The sequence below is a fragment of the Loxodonta africana genome, chromosome 27 (assembly GCF_030014295.1).
Source record: "Loxodonta africana isolate mLoxAfr1 chromosome 27, mLoxAfr1.hap2, whole genome shotgun sequence".
Classification (NCBI taxonomy): Eukaryota; Metazoa; Chordata; class Mammalia; order Proboscidea; family Elephantidae; genus Loxodonta; species Loxodonta africana.
Genome location: NC_087368.1, coordinates 13,151,278 through 13,173,856, shown reverse-complemented (window position 1 = coordinate 13,173,856; position 22,579 = coordinate 13,151,278). Strand labels below are relative to the sequence as shown.

Below are 22,579 nucleotides of genomic sequence, written 5' to 3'. Positions count from 1 at the left end.
CACTGTCTGCTAGCCTTTTGACCTTGAGCAAAGCTCTTAATCTTTCTGCTTATGGCCTAGGGTTCTTTTGAAAAGTAATCAGGACAGTCTATGTAGAATACATAGCACTACACTGCCACCTGGTAAATGTTTCATAAAAGGCCATTTAGTCTAATTCCTGCCTTCTTGTGTTTCTGGCTTATACAGAATAAAGATGAGTGTTTGATTCTTATAGTTCAGAAAGCTGCTAAAAGGAAACTGATTAAGTAAAGCTCCTTGAATTCTCTTTATAATCCCCTAAGTGATGAACGTGACTTACTGGCTGCCGGGAAACCTTTGGGGAACAAGGCAAGTTATAAATACATGAATAAAATACAATTTGGAAGCAATCTCTCTTTCCAGAAGGTCTTTATTGACTGAAATATGGTCACTGACTACATTAGAGCGGATCTTTTTGTTACCTTTCACCAGAGGTCCTTTGTTAGTCGTTAATGTGTGTGGGGAAGTTCCCTTGTTTCATTTCACAAAGAAAACAGATTATATCAAATTCTACCACATTGTTTTTAGTCTAAGAATGGAGCATTGTTTTAATATCTTGCTTTTATAGATTGCAATGATCAAAGTGGCTGCCCCGCGAACAGTCTGCAAAATCATTGACCGAGCCATCCAAGTATGTGGAGGTGCAGGTGTTTCCCAGGACTACCCTCTGGCTAACATGTGAGTGGATGTCAGTTAGTAGCCGTCTACATTTGATAAACTTGGACTAAAATCTATAGATGCTTTGATACTCATTGTTTAAGAAGAAAATAGACACTGACTTAATACAGAGGAGCCCTGGTGGTGCAGTGGTTAAGCTCTCAGCTGCTAACTAAAAGGTCGGTGGTGCAAATCCACTAGCTGTTCTATGGGATAAAGGTGTGGCAGTCTGCTTCTGTGCAGATCACAGCCTTGGAAACCCTATGTGGCAGTTCTGCTGTGTCCTATGGGGTCGCTATGAGTTGAAATCAACTCGACGGCAACAAGCTTTATTTTTAAAGTGTAATCGAAGGCTAAATGAAGTAATACAGGTACCTTAGTACAGAACTTGGCACCAACAAATAGTTGTTCTTATGATCACCATTATTATTTCACTCCAGTATATTAGTGCTTACACTGAGAGGTCCCACTGAGCGTTTGTGGACTGTAGCCATAGCATGGGGGCTCACCCTGAAACAGGGAGGAGGGGAGGGCAGCAGGGACAGCCAAAGGGAGCCCAGAGCCAGGCTCTGTTTGCACTTTGGGCCATTTACCACCTACACAAGAAAGGCTTCTGCTGAGTTAGCAGCAATACTCTCTGGTGACAGTCTAATGTGCAGATTCTGATTACTGGGAGTCAAGGGGGAACGTTCTCCATGGCCCGTTGTCCATCGCTACACATATTCACATTGCCACCTTCTCTATCACACTGGAGCTAAGAGCCTGGGGGCCCAGCAGTTTTTTAAAAATTCTTGCCTTGTCAATTTTTAATTTAAGAATGAAATAAATAGGACTATATCATTATTTTCTGTGGCTTACCTAAGATCTCTTAGTTCTGGCAACTTCTAGTAACTTGCAGTAAACCAAGATTGAGAGTAACTCCTGTGCCATTTAAGATTCCACTTCCCCAACTGGGAACTTTAAAATGGCATTTCAGAGCCCTTTGGTTTACTTTCCTTGATTTTCCTTGTATTCCTTTTCTTATCCCTGCCCTCGTAGGATTTCAAAAATTAATACAGTTTTGGCTTAGAATCAGAGCAGCTGACATCAAAATATCATGTTCCCTTATGATAACCCACATCCTTGCTCTGTTTTTCCAGGTATGCCCTAACCCGGAGTTTGCGCCTGGCAGACGGGCCGGATGAAGTCCACCTCTCAGCAATCGCAGGAATGGAGCTGCGTGACCAAGCCAGAGGGCTGATGGCCAAAATGTAGGGCGGAAACCCCACACATTCCGCTGGCAGAAACTCTCCTTTAGACAAACTTTACCGGCTCCAACGTTGGACCCGCGTTATATTTTTGGAGCAACCTGAGAATAGGGTTAATTACTTACTTTTGGTATTGATTTTCGCATCTGTATTTGATCAGTGGGTTTCACTGATTTAAGTTAAATAGGGAATTCTGTAGCTGTTATCACTCAGTCTAGTACTTAAAGAGCTTAATGTTTATTTTTTTAAACACTAAAATTGTAAAGAGGTCGTGAAGTAAATTGGAGCGCTAAAGCAAAGGCATAAAAATATCTTTGCTTTTTGATTTTCAGGGATTGTTCCATGTAATACTGAATCAGTATTTAATCACTGCGTTGTAAAAATACAGTGGGACCTCTTTTTTGATACTGGTTTGAGGGGCTGAGTTAACACTGTAAACCAGCTGGAGAAAGTATTTAATGGATTTTGCACTAGAGAAAGTGGCACAGACTAATGGGGTTGCTTTAGAATTCATATCATTATGAGCCTCTTTATAATTCAACAGGAAACGTTTACACATGAAATCCGAACGTTGTATAAAGTTTACCAGAAAAAATGGCATAGAGTTTCCAGGGAGCACCTGGTGGATTCAAACTGCCGACCTTTCGGTTAGCAGCCGTAGCACTTAACCACTATGCCATCAGAGTTTCTAAAAGCATGGCATATTGTGAGAAAATTAAATGTAATTAAAATTTTTTATAAAAATGTTGGTAAGTGGGCAGTTTAAACCATTAAGTTGCATAGCTTTGAGTTTAAAGACAGTCCACTCTGAGTGCAGTCCTGGTAATAGCAAACACCTGCTGCAAACATCCTATGGCCGTTTCAAATCTGCACAGACCAAGACAGGAGCCGTTAGCCTCAGGAGGCTCTTGAGGCACTTGAAATGTGGCTAGTGAGACAGGAACTGCAGTTTTAAAATTTTTAATCAATTTAAATATGATATTGAACTTAGTGGAATAAGTTGGGAATGTGGGTCTACTTTTTCAACTGTAAATTTTATGAACTCTAAATACAAAGCAAGTATTTTAAATGAAAACTTAGCGTCCAAATTAAGAAATGCCAGATTTTGAAGACTTAGTATGAAAAAACCAAAATATCTCAATACTTTTTATATTGATTACATGTCGAAATGACATTTTGGGTTTATTTGGTTAAATAAAATATATTATTAATTTCACCTGTTTCCTGTTACTTTTTGAAGTAGGATGCTATTGGAACAGTAATTGGTAAATTTTTAAACTTTCAAGTACAAGTATTTTTATTCCTAAAAGTGTTTGAACCCTGTTTATTAGAAACAGACATAAGTTCATTGATGTCCAGCGATTATGTCAAGCATTATTTTAATTTCATCCTGGGGTGGAAGTGGGAAGTGAGGACTTGAGAGAGACCTGGGTTTTGAGTGTGTGTATGAGAAAGATGCCTCTCAAGCATGACCTTTGAGCTTTAACTTCTCTGTACCTCACTGTCCTTTCCCTACACAGGGCTTAGCTTCTATACCTAAAGGATCCTTACCTACTTGACAGACTGTTGTGAGAATTACTGAGGCCATGTAGGAGCACCTTAAAATTTGTGAAACACAATAAAACTTTATACAGTATTCTTATTTCAAGTGGATAAAATCTTACAACCCAAGCTATTTAATATTATTAGTTTTAAAATGTGCAACCTAGAAGAAATCAGGATTGCTTTTGAACAATCAGAATCAAAGGTTATGATGTCTGGGACTTTTAATTTTTTCTCTGTCTTTGATGAAAGCTGGCTGAACTGTTTGTCCATTTTTTTTTTTTTTTCAGTTTATTTTTATCTGTGTCTGCCTTGTACAAAGCCAACCCTAAGCTGTCTTTCCATGTGACCCATACTCTCTCCTCTCTCCCCTACCTTTGCTTTACTCAAATAAAAACATGGTTAAGAGAATACTAAGGATTGTTTTAAAAGAGAAAAAAGTCTCCAGAGGATAAAATAGGAAGACCCAGGGACCTTCGCCTCAGCAATGGTGAGTGAATGGGCTGACTCTAAGTCTGTGAGCATTAGGCCAGGTCTAGGGCTGTCTCCTCAGCTGTCACCAGAGTCAGTTTGCAGCCAACCACCTGGCACAGTCACCCAGGTCCCCATGTGTTTGAAACCACACTTTATAATAACCTCATTGCAGGAAGGAGGAAAGAGCTCACCATGCAGGGCGGGCTCCTTCACACCCAGGTGCTTTACCCACCGAGACCCAAGACCTCCAAGATTCGCCCGTGGTCAGCAACAGGGGAGCAGGGGCCTCATGACTCCAGACTTGGAAGATACCATGAGGCGCCACATGGAAGAAAAAAAGGCCCTACTATATTTCCAGCCAAACATTTAGGATCCCAAAAAGGGTAGCGGTGCTTATCCAGGGGAGTAACCAGGTACGGATCTCTTTGGTAGTTGAGATTTTTAACTTTGATTAAAATGTGACAGAAAGTTTGATTAATTGAGATGCCCCTCTCAAAAAATTGCAGTGGTTTCCATCTCTCTTAGATTAAAATTCAAAATCCTTACGTTGGCTGACAGGGGCCCATATGAGCTTGTCCCTGACACCCCTCTGATTCCATCCCCCTGCCTCACTATCTCACCGGCCTCCTGGCTGCTGCTCCAACATAGAAGACAGTCAGGTCTCTGAGCCTCGGTTCTTGTTACTGTTTCTCCGCCTGAGAGGAGCGACCCTGAAATTTCCAGATGTTTGCTCCAAAGTCACCTTTTCAGAGGGTCCCGTCCTGACCACTTGCTCTAAACCAGCACCATTATACTTTGTCACCCTTCACCTCCTAATCTGCCTTTCTTTTTTCCATAGCACCCAGTTGACATGTTTTGTATCTGTTTATCTACGGTCCGGCTGTGCACTAGAATGTCAGCCCACCTGGTCCCTGCTGTACTCACTTATTGCCCTTTTGTGTGTCCCCAGAACCATGCCTGGCATCCAGGGAGTAAATAAGAGTGCACAGATGCTCTCCTCATCTCTCACTTGCAGCCCAGTAACTGGTGAGAGGGCGAAGCATTCACTTACAGACCTGCAAACGGAACGGAGTGGAGCCTAAGCCCCTGCCTGTGCACACAAGCTGGACAGTGGCCTGGAGTGGACTGGGGGAGCCAGAGAAAAACTGTGGCTGAGAAAGGACACTGGTGCCACAGATGTGCGGGGCACACAGTGGTTTAAGCAAATTGATCAAATACGTGTTGAATGAGTATTTAACAATTCAGGGGGTACACATTTACTTTCCACCCCTCCAAGGTCTATTTCAAGTCTAAATGGCCAGAGAGCTGTGAGCAGCTCCAGGTACAGAGGGAAGTCAGGATACTAAGAGAAGTAAATCCCTTCTGGTGATGGTTAGAATCTTCCAAATAAGCTGGATTTTGGGAAGTGTCCCCACTTAATTCAGGGCAAAGAGCACTTACAATTCTGCCATAATATTTTTCTCTTTTTCAGCGCCTCTTTTACATTGTGGCACTTACGTGTTTATCATCAAGAAAATTCATGCACGTTCTAGTGTGACAGTGTGGTTGTGGTAAGGTCTGTGAAACAAAGGCTTTTCGCTGCTATATCTTCACCCTATCAAGAAATCAAAAGATGCATTGCATTGGGCAAATCTGCTGCGAAAAACCCCTTTAAAGTGTTAAAAAGCAAAGATCTGACCCAAGCCACGGTATTTTCAATCACCTCATATCCATGTGAAAGTTGGACAAGGAATAAGGAAAACCAGAGAATTGTGAATTATGGTGTTGGCGAATAACATTGAATATGGACTGCCAGAAGAATGAACAAATCTGTCCTGGAAGAAGTAGAGCCAGAACACTCCTTAGAAGCAAGAATGGTGAGACTTCCTCTCACGTCTTTGGACATGTTACCAAGAGGGACTGGTCCCTGAAGGAGGACATGATGCTCGGTAAAGTAGATGGCCAGCAAAAAAGAGGACGACTTCTCAGAAAGATGGACTCACACGGTAGCTGCGACAATCGGCTCAAACATAGCAACGACTTTGAGGATGGTGCGGGACGAGCAGTGTTTGGTTCTGTTGTACACAGGGTTACTATGAGTCGGTCTCTACAGCACCTAACAACAACAACGAAAAATCTGATACATCGGAATTGAAGAGTGTAGACTCATTCTCTTAGGTTCGTAGAGTTGACTTATAAGCTAGAGTTCTCCTGGCTTAGTGGAATTAATAAATGATATTGTCGTGGGAAATGGAGACAATATTTTTATTAAATTGAAAACTGTGATAATTATTTCCTCCTAAACCATCCCTTAGAAAATTATGATAAGGTTTTTTTTGGGGGAGTTCAGAGGAAATGGTCCCCAAATGGTTTACCTGCTGCATTTCATTCAGCTTAGACCATCATAACTCCCATGTCTGTCTCCAAGAGTCCAAATGAACTTTCTACTATTAAAGAACTAAGCCACTAAATAATATTGGAAGGATGGCCCTCTTGTCAGATGTAGGCGTCAGTGCTGAAAGGAGCAAGTTCTTCATAGGAACCTCGAGGAGCGAATGAGCTTCCTTTCAGTCTGCTCTCATGTGCACTCACGGTTGCTGGTTCTCAGTATGGGGGCAGAAAGGAATACAATGATCCATTAGGGATGCCTGTCATTGGTGGTATTGACCCTCCTTGCCTAGACTGATCCTTAGGCAGAAGCCAGAAAGACCTACACTTGGTTGAGGACTTCAGACAGATCTGTTGGCCTTGGTAGTCTACCCTCCTCCACCGGATGAGGTTAGATCCTAAATTCCAAGTCCAGTTGAAACCTTTCCTGCAAGAGGTCTTCCTCCCTCCTGCTCTCCTAGATAGCTAGACTAATTTAATCCCAAAGGAATAAATAATTTGACAATCAAATCCTTACATATTGTATCTTCACAGGCTATTTTCTTTTTCTATTTTAAACCTTTCTTTTGCTGGCCAAGCTAGAGACAAAAACCATCCGGAATTAAAAACAGCCACTCACAGAAGCTTCAACATTTTGCCAGAAATGAAGCGGGAATGCTGAGGGACTCAAAATGTTTCCTTCCTGTTCAGTAATGTCTTTGCTGACTCACAATTCTTTAAAGTGTATTAAATGAAAAGGGTTTTTTCTTTACATCTGTTTGAAACAACAGTACACCAACTGGAATTGAAAGAAGACCGGTTTCATTTTCGAGCTGAGACTGACAACCATCTGCAATCCCAGCAATTCACCAAGTCCTCACTGAACCCCCAAGGGGGATGCACATGTGAGCACGAAGTGGTGCCCTTGCCCTCACGAGGTATGTCATCCACTTGACAATTCACTTAACCTAATAGGAATCGACTCGACGGCAGTGGGTTTTTCAGTGGAATAACCACCAACCGTTTGTACTAGATAAGGGCAGGTTTCCATTACCCATACAGCCTCAAGAAAATACACTGGTTCTTACACAGAAAACAAAGGAAAGACGTTTTCGAAATTTCTCTTTTAAGATCACCTTTCCGCTGCAGAAACTTGAGGACAAGTAGCCAAGTCTGAGACAACTTCAGCTGAAGAACCTAAAAGCAGGAATCAAGATAATAGGTGGGGGGACTCCTTAATTGGGAACACCAGTCTAGCCCCAAACTGCGGTAGGCTGGACTCTGAGAAGCTAGCATTGTTTAAAATATCTCAAAATCAGAGAAGATTGGCCCAGAGAAGGGATTTGTAATTTTGGAAACTATTATCACACACAGCACTGACTCAGACACAGCCCATGGTTTTGTTTCCGTCGATTTGTAAAGGTTGCTGTTTGCTAATATAGTCAAGCTTGTACCATGTGGACCTGCACTATTTTTCAATCATGAAGACTGATTTATATGAGCACCGTTTGAGTCATTCACCAAGTATTTACTGAGCGCATACAACACGCTAGGTATAAGGGATGTGAGGATGAACAAGACAGACACGAACCCTGAAAAATTAGCACAGTCTTTTTCAAAGGGGCCTCCCTCCTGTTGTTTGGTGAATATGTTTTATTCCTGAGGGTATAAGTGAGAACTTCTTTATCAATATTTTCTTCCTCATTGTGTTTTCAAATTGCCTTTGCTCTTCCTGTTTATGTCTCTTCCATGCTTCTAATCTCCTTCCTAGGGGTATATAATACTTGTCAGCAATCAAGCCAAGGTCTGATTTCCAAGCTTTCCATCATGCTAAGCTGCTTTAGGAAAAGTCCCTGTTACATGAAGGGCGTGGTATCCTCCAGCTCTGTATCAGCGGATGAGGTCTTCTGCTTCAAACTGAAGAGCTGCTCAGGTACTCTGAACTCATCTTGATCATCTTAGGGCCGAAAAGATCATCTCTGGACAACTCTACACTTAAAAGCCAGGAAATGTGTTCTGTTTCTTACCCTGGATGCTGGGAAACCTGGTAGGTGGATAAAGAGGCGTGAATTGGTTTCAGTTTAAGTTCTAACTGAAGCAACTTTCCTGAATTTGTATTTGTTAATAGATTGCTGAATTAGAGGAAGACTCATTAACAACCTGCAATATGCAGATGACACAACGAGGATTTGAAGCACTTACTGATGAAGATCAAAAACTACAGCCTTCAGTATGGATTACACCTCAACATACAGAAAACAAAAACCCTCACAACTGAATCAATAAGCAACATCACGATAAACCGAAAAAAGACTGAGTTGTCAAGGACTTCTTTTTACTTGGATCCACAATCAATGCCCATGGAAACAGCAGTCAAGAAATCAAACGATGTCACTTTGAGGACTAAGGTGCACCTGACCCAAGCCATGGTATTTTCAGTTGCCTCATATGCATGTGAAGGCTGGGCAATGAATAAGGAAGACCAAAGAAGAATTGATGCCTCTGAATTATGGTGTTGGCAAAGAATAGTGAATATAATATGGACTGCCAAAAGAATGAACACATCTGTCTTGGAAGAAGTACAGCCAAAATGCTCCTTAGAAGCGAGGATGGCGAAACTTTGTCTCATGTACTTTGAACGTTGTCTTAGGCTGGGTTCTCTAGAGAAGCAAAACCAGTAAAAGTGTATAAATATAAATACATAGAAATTTATATCAAGGAAAGGGCTCACACAGTTGTAGAGGCTGCAATGTCCCAAGGTGGTAGGTCAGTATGGAGGCCCCCACTCCTGATTCACATAGCTGCAGAGGCTGCCAAACCCAGGATCGGCAAGTCAAACAGCAGGGCTCTGGCTCACAGGTTGCGAAGACTGATGAATCCCAAGACAGGCAGGCAAGATGGCAGGTAAGCTTCTAGCTCAAGTCCCAAGAACCAGAGAAGGTCAGATGAACAGAAGCCAGCTGCAGGATCCAGAGCGAGCAAAAGCCTGTGAGCCTTGCCAGAGAGTCCGCATATGCTGGATGCAGGCCAAACCCCCAAGGAAACTCCCTTTCAACTGATTGGCTATTCACAGCAGGTTCCATCATGGAGGTGATCACATTATATCAAATCTCATCCGGGAAGTGATCACATCACCATATGATTGCCAAACTACAGCATAACTGCTAGACCACTGAGAATCATGGCCCAGCCAAGTTAACACACAACCTTAACCACCACAGTCCATCCCTTGTCATCTTGGCACCTGTACACATCTTCTTAAACCATAATCTCTGAATAAAGACAAAGTCATACTTGCACCTAACATGATATAACAAACATACATACAAGGCAGAAATAACGACGGTCCTCGTTTCTGCAACTGGTCACCTAGATATAACTGGTATTTAAAACTACCTTCATCCACCACCCATTCCGTATTCACTTTGCCCTCAGCAAGCACCGTAGCTGGTTGTGGTTCTTTGCCTGGTGGGGTGACTCAAACCTTCATTCACGAAGGGTCTGGGCCATGAGTAGTCATGTTGGAATTGGGTTGCTGTAGTTTTCCACTGATTTTAATCACAAGGCATGGTAGTACTAAGAGACACCCTAAAAGATCACCTGCATTCCAAACATACTCTTCTTTACCTCCATTATGTAACATCAATCCGACTTCTTCTTGGAATCAGGATCAATTACACCAGTCAATATGGTAACTCCTTTCTTTGCCTGTTGATTCAGAGGCATAAGGAGCCCAAAGAGGCCAGGTTCAATGGAACCAGTAATGTCTTTCCAGGTGGGAGCATTCCTCCCTTTGGAACTAAGACCTCTAGACCTGCAGAGCATAGGGTCGTAGGAAGAGGAACCAAAAATCTTAATAGCAGGTCACTAGGGGTAATAATGATTGGTTATCACTCCTATTTCCACCCTTGATTCCTGGACCCATGAGTCCTGGCTATGGGAGAAACAGCACCACATACTGGACGCTGATTTAGAGCAAATACAGCCTCCTGAAGACCACCACCCCAACCGTGCAAGGTACTGCCACCTAGCTGGTGCAGTAATTGTGTCTTTAGAAGGCCATTCCATGTTCTATCAAGCCAGCTGCTTCAGGATGATGGGGAACGTGGTAAGGCCAGTAAATTCCATGAGCATGGGCCCACTGCTGCACTTCATTTGCTGTGAAATGCATCCCTTGATCCAAGGCAATGCTGTGTGGGATACCATGACAGTAGATTAGGCTTTCTGTAAGTCCACGAATAGTAGTTTTGACAGAAGCATTGAGTGCAGGGAAGGGAAATCCATATCCAGAGTGAAGTGTCCATTCCAGTAAGGACAAAACACTGCCCTTTCCATGATGGAAGTGGCCCAATGTAATCAACTTGCCACCAGGTTGCTGGCTGATTACCTCAAGGGAAAGTGCCATATCGGGGACTCAGTGTTAGACTCTGCTGCTGGCAGATTGGGCACTCAGCAGTGTCTGTAGTCAAGCCAGCTTTGGTGAGCAGTCCATGTTGCTGGACCCATATATAACCTCCATCCCTGCCACTGTGGCAACTTTGTTCATGAGCCCATTGAGCAATGATGACAGTAGCTGGGGAAAGAGGATGACTTGTTTCCACAGAATGCATCATTCTAACACCATCCAGCCAAAGCACTGGCCACAGCCCATGAATCAGTATATAGTTGCCCATCTGGCCATTTCTCCCTCCAAGCAAAGTGAACAACCAAGTGCACTGCTCAAAGTTCTGCCCATTGAGAGGATTTCCCTTCACCACCGTCCTTCAGAGAGGTTCCAGCAAGAGACTCTAGTGCTGTCGCTCTCCATTTTCAAGTGGTGCCTGCATATTGCACAGAACCATCTGTAAACAAGGCACGAGTTTTCACATCTTCAGTCACCTGACCATAAGGAGCTCCCCATGAGGCCATAGGTGCAGACCGGGAGATGAAAGGTATGTGACAAGAATGGAGACCATGGGCATTGGGGCATTTCCTCATGGAACTTACTTGTGCCTTCAGTTCCTGCTGAGGCCCGATCTTGTATATACCACTTCCATTTAATGATAAAGTGCTGCTCTGCACCTCCAACTTTATGTCTCTTTGGGTCTGACAATACCCAGTTCATGATGGGCAGCTCAGCCCACATGGTGACTTGGTGTCCCATGGTTCAGCATGCAGTCTTTACTAAGGCCCAGTAACAGGCCAAAAGCTGTTTCTCAAAAGGAGAGTAGTTATCTTCAGAGGATGCCAGGGCTTTGCTCCAAAATCCTAAGGGTCTGTGCAGTGGTTCACCAGTAGGGGCCTGCCAGAGACTCCATACAGAATCTCTCTCTGCCACTGACACGTCAAGCACCATTGAATCAGCTGGATCATACGGTCCAAGTGGCAGAGCAGCTTGCACAGCAGCCTGAACCTGTTGCAGAGCCTTCTCTTGTTCTGGGCCCCACTGAAAACTAGCAGCTTTTTGAGTCACTTGATAAAGAGGCCAGAGTAGCACACCCAAATGAGGACTATGTTGCCTCCAAAACCCAAAGAGGCCCACTAGGCATTGTGCCCCCTTTTTAATTGTGGGAGAAGCCAGACGCAAAAACTTATCCTTCACTTTAGAAGGACTATCTTGACATGCCCCACACCACTGGACCCCTAGAAATTTCACTGAGGTAGAAGGTGCCTGAATTTTTGTGGGATTAATTTCCCACCCTCTGGCACACAAATGTTTTACCAGTAAGTCCAGAGTCATTGACACTTCTTCCTTACCAGGTCCAATCAGGATAATGTCATTCATGTAATGGACCAGTGTGACATCTTGTGGAAGGGAGAGTCAACAAAGGTCCCTGCAGACTAAGTTATGACATAGGGCTGGAGAGTTGATATAGCACTGAGGTAGGCAACTGCAGGTGTATTGCTGGCCTTCCCAGCTGAAGGCAAACTGCTCCTGATGGTGCTTTGAAACAGGTATGGAGAAAAAGGCATTAGCCAGATCAATAGCTGCATAGCAGCTACCAGGACATGTATTAATTTGCTTAAGCAACGAAACTACATCTGGAACACCAGATGCAACTGGAGTTACCACTTGGTTAATTTTTCAATAATCTACTGTCATCCTCCAAGATCCATCTGTTTTTTGCACAGGCCAAATAGGCGAGCTGAATGGGGGATGTGGTGGGAATCACCACCCCTGCATCCTTCAAGTCCTTGATGGTGGCAGTAATCTCTGCAATCCCTCCAGGGAGGCGGTATTGCTTTTGGTTTACTATTTTCCTAGGTAGGGGCAGTTCTAATGACTTCAACTTGGCCTTTCCTACCAGAATAGCCCTTACTCTTATTTGTCAGGGATCCAATGTCGGGGTTCTGCCAGTTGCTGAGTATATCTATTCCAAGTACGCAGCCTGGAACTGGGGAAATCACTACAGGATGGGTTTGGGGACCCACTGTGAGACAGGCATGAGCCAAGACTCCATTACTAGCCTGATCTCCATATGCCCCTACTCTGACTGGTCAGCCTCAGTGATGTTTTGTGTCTCCTGCAATTACTGACAGTTCAAAGCCAGTATCCTGTAATCCCGCAAAAGTCTGATTATTTCCTTTTCCCCTATCAACAGCTACCCTAGTAGAAGGCCATAGATTCCTTTGGGGAAGGCTGGGAGAAAGATAAACAGTAAAAAATTTTGGCAGTATATTGGAGTCTTTCCTCAGGGGTACCTGACCTCCCATTCATTCAAGGGCTTGTGGGTCTTTAAACTTGCTCCCACCCAAACCAAAACCCACTGCCGCTGAGCCGATTCCAACTCATAGCAACCCTACAGGACAGAGCAGAACTGCCCCATAGAGTTTCCAAGGAGCGCCTGGCAGATCTGAAATGCCGACCTCTTGGTTAGCAGCTGTAGCACTTACCCACTACGCCACCAGGGTTTCTTTAAACTTGCTCAAATCTGGGAATTGACTGAGGGACTGTGACACTCTGTTCTGGTGACTCAAGTTAGGCTCCTGTTCACCTGACCTAGAATTCATCCATTTATAAAGATCAAGTAAATATTTAGTAGATTTCCTATCTATTTCACTCCTAGGGACATCCTAACTAGCCGACGCCATAAGTACAGACAAATCAGACTATTCTGATTACTGCTTTGACTCCACTGTCCATTACTATAACCATGCCCACCTTGTCTCTTTCAATTGAGTGCAGCCACTTGGCCTTACTACCACAGGGTCCAATCAGCCTCACTGTAGTTAGGTGTCTTAATTCAGTTAAGACTGAATTCCCACTGTCAAATCTGATTTACATCAAATAGCAATCATAGCAGTCTTCCAAGGATCCTGGAGTTCCCTTCACAAATTTGTTTCTCACAGCTATGGTAAAAGGTATGTCCTCTGGGCACTCCATGTGTGGGTTGTGGGTCTAACCTGACAAATTGACTCTAGCATGCCAGTTTCCCTAAGCTTTTGGATACCTTCTACAGTATACCGAGGCAGGTCTGGTACTTCAACTTGATTTAGCGTAGGCCACTGCATAATCCATGCTTCAGCAACCCAACCAAATAAACTATTAGATCCTTTCTTAACTTCTTGATCTGGAACATTGAATAAAGAATCTGTGCTTGGTGGGCCCGTTTCAATAAACTCAGGCTGATCCATCTTTATGCTCCTTGCACCATTATCCTACACCCTGAATAGCCATTCCCACACATATTCCCCAGGTTTCTGTTTGTACCTACAGAAAAGTCAAGCAGTTCTTCTGGAGTGTAATGTACCTCCTCAAGGGTCACACTTTGTACTTCACCTTTTGGGGCTCGCTTGAACTTGAGTCTAGTTATAGGTCTAGAAGCCAGAATCAGTAGGGTGGAATTGTTTTGAGAACGTTCAGCACTGTCTTGTAAAGCATCTGCCTCAGGCAATGCCCCGGACAATGACTCAGGCAAGGGCTCTTTAGAGGCAGCTGGGCTAGAGCTAACCTCATTAGATGGGAGTGAAGGGACTAATGGTTTTTCTGGACAGGGTGGTTTAGCAGACAAACATGAAGTAATCTCTTCAGATGGGTGTGGTTCTGCCGGCAGGAGTGATTCAATGGAATTTAGGGCCTCAGCGCCCCCTGTTTCCTGATTATCTGCCCATATGTCCCCATCCCAAGTTTCAGGATCCCACTTCTTCCCAGTCAATGCCCTTACCTTAATTTCAGACACACCTTTTGAGGTTGACAATTGAGCTGGCATTGTAATTCAGCCACTCTTACAATAAGACTCTGGGTTTGGTTTTTGGCAATATCAGCTCTGTTACTCCAAAAATAAGGCTTTCTCTCAAAGCAAAAGTGAAAGCCTTGAGGTCATTTATGTGGCATTCCAGCTTTGACTCTGACGCGCTTAGCGCATCTCTTTCACCAGTTTGTTTAGCCAATGTAGGACCAACCAACCAGCTTCCTTATACTTCTCATCCTGACAAAAATGCAGAAAGGTATCACAAATGTGTTCATCCAGAGCCTCCCCTTTCACCAACACCTCATCTACTGGTGGCGATATTGTGCATATTTGTATCACCACCTCACGCCAGGATTAGCAGTGCCCTCTTTATTACTGGAAGCAGAGTCATCAGCATCTTTAAGACTACCCAGGCTTTAGAACCACTTTAGGAAACTCATCCTTACAATTTTGTTTCTCTAGGACCACTCTCGGTATCAAATGTCTTAGGCTGAGTTCTCTAGAGAAGCAAAAACAGTAAAGCATATAAATAAAGAGAGAGAGAGATTTATATCAAGGAAATGGCTCACACGATTGTACAGGCTGGAACATCCCAAGTCCGTGGATCAGGATAAAGGCTTCTCTTGATTCACGTAGCCACAGAAGCTAGCAAACCCAAGGTCAGCAGGTCCGACAGCAAGATTCTTGCTCACGGGGTGTAAAGATCGACAAATCCCAAAATCAGCAGATAAGCTGATAGCTCAATTCCCAAGAACTGGAAGTCAAAGGAACAGGAGACAGCTGCAGGGTCCAGACTGAACAAAAAAGCCAGAATGTCTACTTATATTCGGATACAGGCCACATCCCCAAGGATACTCCCTTTCAACTGATTAGCTACTCACAGTAGATTCAATCATGAGAGTGATCACATATAAACACTGAGGATCATGGCCCAGCCAAGTTGACAATCTTAACCATCACATATCGCCACCTCATGCAATGGATTAGCTGTGCCCTGTTTACGACTAGAAAGAGTCATCGACATCTTTAAGACTAACCAGACTTGAAAACCAGTTGAGAAAGCTCATCTTTACAATTCTGTTTCTCTCGAACCACTCTCAGTACCAAATGTCTTAGGCTGGGTTTTGTAGAGAAGCAAAATTAATAAAGCATATAAATATATATAGAGAGAGAAAGATATACATCAAGGAAATGGCTCACGTGGTTATAGAGGATGGAATATCCCAAGTCCGTGGGTCAGTCCGGAGGCCTCTCCTGATTCACGCAGCTGCAGGGGCTGGCAAACCCAGGATCAGCAGGCAAGATGGCAGGTAACCTGCTAGCTCAAGTTCCAAGAACCGGAGGTCAGATAAGCAGGAGCCAGCTGCAGGATCCAGTGGGAGCAAAAGCCCATGGGCCTTGCCAGTGAATCCACCTATATTGGAGGTAGGCCATACCTGCAAGGAAACTCCCTTTCAACTGATTGGCTACTCACAGCAGATCTCATGGTGATCACCTTATATCAAATCTTATCCAAGAAGTGATCACATCATCATACGACTGCCAAACTATATCATAACTGCCAAACCACTGAAAGTCACGGCCCAGCCATGTTGACACAGAACCTTAATGATCACAGATGTGTTATCAGGAGGGACCGGACCCTAGAGAAGGGTATCATGCTTGGTGAAGTAGAGGGTCAGCGAGAAAGAGGAAGACCCTCCACGAAATGGATTCACACAGGGGCTGCAACAATAGGCTCAAACATAGCAACAGCCGTGCAAATGGTGAAGGACTGGACAGTGCTTTGTTCTGCTGTATACTGGGTCACTTGGCCATACCTAACAACAACAAATACTTGTAGAAATTACTTCCATATGACCTCTTTCGAAGACAAATGAGTCATTCCTTCACTGACTCCAGCCTGACCTTCACAAACTTTTCTCTGCAATAATGAGTTCAGGGTTCCCCCTCTGCTCACAGACACTGCCACATTTGGCAGGGGCCAGGTTCTTTGTAGATGTTACATTTCATATAGAGCTGAAACCTCTTTACACACAATAACCACACAACCTTGTTATGTAAACCATATACTTTCTCAATGGTAAAAAATGTAAGCATAAACATTAATTTTTATTTGTGTATATAACTGAGACTTTTCATTAACAGTGCTGGGGCCTTTTGCTGCTCTTACTGTTACTGCCCTAAACTGAGGCTTTGAAAAATGATGAAAATATACACATCTTCTTTTGTAAGCTTGATGGCAAAACAAGAAGAGTTCATTTACAAATACAACTTCCTCAGCAATTAACTCACGGGACAGAAAGTACATACATCCGTGCCCCGTAACTGCCGGTTTTCTCTTGTTTCTAAGAGACCGAACCTCAGATTTTGTTTCCAGAGACCACAAACTGGCAACCCTTGAGTCAAGTCTAATCCACAGCCACATCTGTGTAGCCCACTTGGTTTTAAAAAACATTGGCTGAGCTGTAATACTTAAAAATCAGATTTTGCATGAAGTCCAAACCTGCTTTTCATGGGCCTGGGAGCATCCTCCAACTGGAGCTGCTCCTCCTCCGGGGCACCCGCGATGAAGCCCGTTCTTGGAAATATGGATCTACATGAGATCTTCAAAGGGAAAAATTAAACTTGAACAAAGATGTCTCATTAACAAAGCAGTCAATTCCCTTTATTTTTAAAATTTTATGTACACATATGAATGATCTGTATAATGTACATTCAATATAGAAAGCTTTATATATTTGATAATGTATAGAACATTTCACAATTACACTAATCTCTTACATAACATCTTGACATCGTTTTTAATTTTTTTCGCACAAGCTCCTTCTCATTCAATTTGGTAAAGCCAGTTATACATACTGATGTGTACTGTCTGCTCTCAGGAAGTTAATGATTGAGGATACCAGTGAAAGGGCAAGGACAAAACCTAATAGTGTTTGGTGGTGGGAGGATGGCCACGCGACGCGATGCAGGAGACGGAGACACCCTTTCCTGGGACAAGTGACCCAGCCCAGTTTCTGTAGACTGCGGCTCAACCCCGGAGTCACACTAATTCAAAAAAACATTATAAAAACTAGGAAGAAAGTTTTGTCTTTTTGATTCACAGTCTTGTAAACAGATATAAAGGAACAAAATGTGCTTACATACATCAAGAAAAAAAATTCTTGTGTACCCACTTCGGTTGATCCAGAGTGCTTTCTTATAACGCTGATACAATTAGAATCACTGACTGTTTTCCTAAATAAAAATATATTTCTAGAAAAAGGAATAACACTGTCATGAAACCAGGAGAAAGGCAGTAAGAGTTTGCCTCAACGCCATCAGCTGGAGGAATGTGGACTCGGCACTGGCCTTTCGGCGTTTACTGTCTTTCATGAATATTTCAAGTCTGATAGCCAAGGTCGCCTGCCTCGTGGTCTACGGGAGGCGGCAGGTTAGATATAACTGATGAGGATGTCCCTGCGGTAAGGTAGCCAGCAACTCCAGGTCCTGCAAGAGAGAAAGGAAACACCTTCTAACAAGCTGAGTCGTGTGAGAACACTGGCCTTTAGAAACATGCCAGACCCTGGCCAAGCACCCCATCACGAGGAACTGGTCATCTACAAGAAGGACCTACGTGGAAAACTACACCTTAACAAACAGCTGCCCAGCACCATTTTCAGGTACTGCCTTTACTACATGGCAAAGTTAAAAACCACTTCAAAATCTGTACTGGATATTAACACTGGTTTGGAAATACGCAACAAAAATTTCCGTCTCTTATCTTCTGGGAAGTTCAATCTTTCAAAAAAAATCCTGGGTATTGAAAGATAATTATGTCAAATGGAAAAAGATGGGAACAAACAGGAAAGAAACTCACTGCACCGTCAGCCCATCCAAATGTCAGACTTGATGAAACTCCCAACATAAACACTTCTATCAATGGTGAAAACTATGACACGCTACAGCTGCTAACCAAAAGGTCAGCACTTGGAATCAACCAGCTGCTCCCTGGAAGCCCTCTGGGCCAGTTCTGCTCTGTCTTATACGGTCCCTGCAAGTCGGAATCAACTCCACGGCAACAGCTTTGGTTTTCTGGTAACAACATTAAAGGTAACCAATTTCCATTTGGTGTAAAGAAATGCTGCTATAACCAGTAACACCAAACGAACAAGTATTGCTATCGAGGTCTCTGGCAAAGAAAAGGGAGGCTCTGGATACCTGTCATAGGTCAAAACAAGAATACTACAGGAAACAGCAACTTAATATTTTAGTTTTGTATGTCTTCACTGATTCTGATAGCCTCTATTGCGTGGAAATGCTACATATGCCAGCATTTATCAAGATGTGTCTATGAGCATCTAATGGTTTTAGTCCTCGTTTATTTTAGATATTGCACAGACATTTATTACAGCTCAGAAGCACAGCACAAACTGTACAAAGTACTTGCAAAAGCCATTGTAGCATAACACTGCGTACGGAGCAATACTTTTAGCCAAAAAGTGTAGGAAACAAGGCAAATGGCCAAGCAACACTGAAGGGTTAGGACTGGAAAGGCAGTGGAAGCAGCATGCATTTAGCAAAACGGTTCTCTACCTGCTTCAGAGAGCTACACAGAAGTTAGCAAGCTGCCTGGCAGAGAGGATCTAAAGCCCACTCCTGAGGTGAAGGGGGCTGCTGCCAGTTAGAAGGGAAGGAGAGACACCTGAGGGGAAAAAAGAAATATAAGCAGCAAGGGAAGTTGTGAGGAAGTGCAAACAGCAGAGCAGTTTGATGAAGGCTATGGCGTATCAGGGACCGATGTAGGACAGAGGTCACCCTTCAGGCTCCTCTTGCTTTTCACCTTACAATCACTTGTACCGAAGATGTGAAGTAGCTTGTACCACTGAGCAGACACTGCACAGGGTGTGCAGTTACACGGCCAGAGGCTGCCCAGCCTGCAGGAGCTGCGGCAGATGCCAGCCAGGGCACCAAGGTGCTCAGAATCTTGTACGTATAAAAGGGATTTTTCCTTTTTAAGTCACCATGGACCTGCATCTACTGATTTGGGCACTGCTGCCCAAGTGTCCACAGAAAGCCTTTTAGACTTCCTGCCTTCTGCCAAATCGGGATGCCAGGCCTTCCACAGACTGCTCAGGAAAAAGACTACCAGGCCAACGTGCCCCCTCTGACAATGAGGTTCAGGGCCAAACACTACATTGTGACTTCACTTCCCGCCAACCTATCATTCTTTGAACCTTGGGCAGCAGTAAAACTAAAACGTAGGTCTCACTGAGGATGTGACCCTTAAGAATAAAACCTCAAACACTGCGGATAGGTATGGTTCCTTAGCACTTGTGACTATGGACTCAAATTGGCTCACATCAAAATAGTAGATTCTAAGACCAAACCATGAATGCTACACATAGAAAATGGACTGAAGATGTGCTTCTCAAACTGTGTTCCAAGGCACCCTGGGGCAAATTCACAGAGCATGACTAACCCACCCAGTGCCGTGGACATTTTAAATATGAGGGAAACACAGTGACATTTATTGGACAACATACAAATAACTTTCAATTGTTGGATGCAACTACTAATAAACTAAACTATTAGGTATTTCTTTTGACCTAGAGATGGATGGAAAAAATTACTGAGACACGAAGGGCACTGTGAACTAAGAAAGCTTGGGCACCTGTGGACTACAATCTAACTGATGAAATGATGGGCCCTGAAGGATGATCCAGAGGGGACCAAATTCTAGCTCTACCATTTGCCTCTTTAGGAAAGACAAATCAATTCCTTGATGTTTCTGCAAATGAAGTCTGGGATGCTCTCCTTGTGGACATGGCTGGTTTCCTGGGACAAAAGGCCTGGTCATCAGGATGAGGACAGAGCAGTACTGTTCTCCAGAGGAACGTGAGAGGAAGAGTCGGGGCTGCCAGAAATGGGGCATGTGGTGGCACTGTGCAAGGTGTCAGACTGCCCAGGGGAATGACAGAAGATGCGAAACTGATAAAGAACCCGGCAAAATGAAACTGGCTGCCACATGGGAGTAGGGGAAGGGGCATGGGCTGTGGTGAGAATGGCCATGGGATCCTCAGAGGGAAAATAAACAAAGGGAAGCCCTGCCTCAGTTAACGTCCTACAATAAACTGAATTTTAACCCTGCAATAAACTGGCACTAACAGCACCCACGTGGTATGATCTTGGTCAGGCATTAAAAAAAAAAAAAAGGTAATAAAAACCAACACTGCAAAGATCTCATGGGCTGGGTGAAGGAGAAGCCAACAACTGCTCCCTCTCTCCCTTTAACGACCTCAGGAAATGAAGTTCTATATAAAAAGTTCTTCATCTCTAAATCCAGCCCCTAGAAGCATTGTCACATCAGCCTGCTCTTGATTCTTTCTGTGTTGTTCATTTTTACTCTATTGATTTGCTAGGTGATGTATGTAATCTGAGGATTTTCACTGCTGAAATTATTTTTATAGGGCCTTGATCCCATCAGCACCAAGCTACTCTATGGCCCTAGATTATGGGCAACCACAGCTTATCTACATCATAGGTAAAGTTCCATCAAGGCACTTTTAAATAATCGTTTATCATAAAACAAGTGAAAAACTAGGCAGCCTTATCTCAATCTGTCACCACTGAGTAATCCTGCCCGGGACTGTTGAGTTTTTATTCCAAATGCTGAGTATATGACTGAATGGCATTTGCTCAGCCGCCCGGGAGAAGACAAATAACAAAGTACTCTGGCCATTCTCATCCTACTTTGAAGTACTAATTAACTCTTATCTTTCCTCATCTCCTAAACAAAATCTACTTCCTTGCCAAACTCACCCAAAGACTGTTAGCTAGAAGCACCTCATTTGACTTGTAGACTGATCGGAGAGGGTTGGGTACAATCTGTACCTTCTGAAGATTGAGAGTAGGTAGGTACATCCTAATTTAACAAGAAGCCAATTCAACACAACGTTGATTACATCCCACGGAGTTCCATATAAGGGGATTTTTCCATTCTTAGAAGCACTTGCCCCTTTTATCAAACACATGACACTTGTACAAAACATCAACGGAAAAGCTAACAGAAGAGAAAACTTTTGGCAACCCAAGTAGTTCACACACATCAGTCCAACTGGTGGTGAACTCAAAAGCTTGAACTCTTCTGCATAAAGTCCTGAAGACGGAAAATCTTCTCAAGCAACTAATGTCTCAATAAAAGAACACCCTAGGTTGATGATTTTTAGATTGACGATGTGCCAAAAATGTCAAGGCCAGCACAGCTCAGAATTATCCCAGATTGTCCTGTGTGGGCTCGCCTGCAAGCTTCAGCAACGCCCCTCAGAATGGCTGCAAAAGCTCCAGGCGGCTTCCAGGTGGGGACTTACACTACCTCCTCCCTTCACGGGCTTCACCTGGAACTCTGGCCCTTGTGCTGGCCCAAGGATGTGAAGAAGCTTGTAAACCTCAACTTTCCTTCTTCCCTAGCCCTCTTCCACCCCCACAGCTACTTCTTACATCTCATTCAGAAACCACACCAGGGATCCAAATAAAATAGAAAGGCACAGGCAGAAACCCTTTTTTCCATAGTTATTAGGGATTCGGGAGCCCTGGTGGCACAGCGGTTAAAGCACTCAGCTACTAACCAAAAGGTAGGTGGTACTAACCCACCAGACACTCCTGGGGAGAAAAAGATGTGGTTGCCTGCTCCCATAAAGATTTACAGCTTTGGAAACTCAATGGGGCAATTCTGCTCTGTCCTGTAGGGTCGCTATGAGTTGGAGTCAACTTGATGGCAATGGGTTTGGTTTTTTTGGTATTAGAGGATTTGTATAGGAATGGGGAACAAAATGATTTCTAAAGAAGTCCAAAGGTCTCTGAAGTAAATTCTTATCTCTTCTGCATTCTAAACTCAGGCCTTTTGGGTCACAGCCTGTTAGCAAGTCAAAGACCACCTGTAATCTTTTATTTCATCAAGTCAAGTACAACGGAGAACAAAAAGAATCAGAAGAGGCCTTCCTGTAGGAAAGCTTACAATCTACATATCGCTATTCCTCAGGGCCAACTTTTAAGTAAGTTTAATCTTAGTTAAGAAAAACAAGATAGATTTTCCAATCATACCATCTTTATATATGAAGCAATGAATGTAATGCACGAACG

General features: G+C 43.5%; 2 protein-coding genes and 1 pseudogene across 4 annotated transcripts in view; 1 reads left to right on the top strand and 2 right to left on the bottom strand.

Moving 5' to 3' along the window:
- ACAD11 (acyl-CoA dehydrogenase family member 11) overlaps window positions 1–1,929 on the top strand; it is a 109,358-nt gene extending 107,429 nt beyond the window's left edge. Inside the window, exons 19-20 of the mRNA XM_003420920.4 lie at window positions 587–696; window positions 1,815–1,929. Of these exons, the coding sequence (XP_003420968.3) occupies window positions 587–696; window positions 1,815–1,929 (225 nt within the window). The remainder of the gene's footprint in view (window positions 1–586; window positions 697–1,814) is intronic.
- Window positions 1,930–3,736: 1,807 nt separating this feature from the next.
- Window positions 3,737–12,977, bottom strand: LOC135228750 (uncharacterized; annotated as a pseudogene).
- Window positions 3,737–22,579, bottom strand: part of DNAJC13 (DnaJ heat shock protein family (Hsp40) member C13) — a 131,357-nt gene continuing 112,514 nt past the window's right edge. For all 3 annotated transcript variants that reach the window (XM_064277333.1, XM_064277334.1, XM_064277335.1), the window contains one exon: window positions 3,737–17,947. In XM_064277333.1, the coding sequence (XP_064133403.1) occupies window positions 17,841–17,947 (107 nt within the window). In that variant the 3' untranslated portion in view covers window positions 3,737–17,840. The remainder of the gene's footprint in view (window positions 17,948–22,579) is intronic.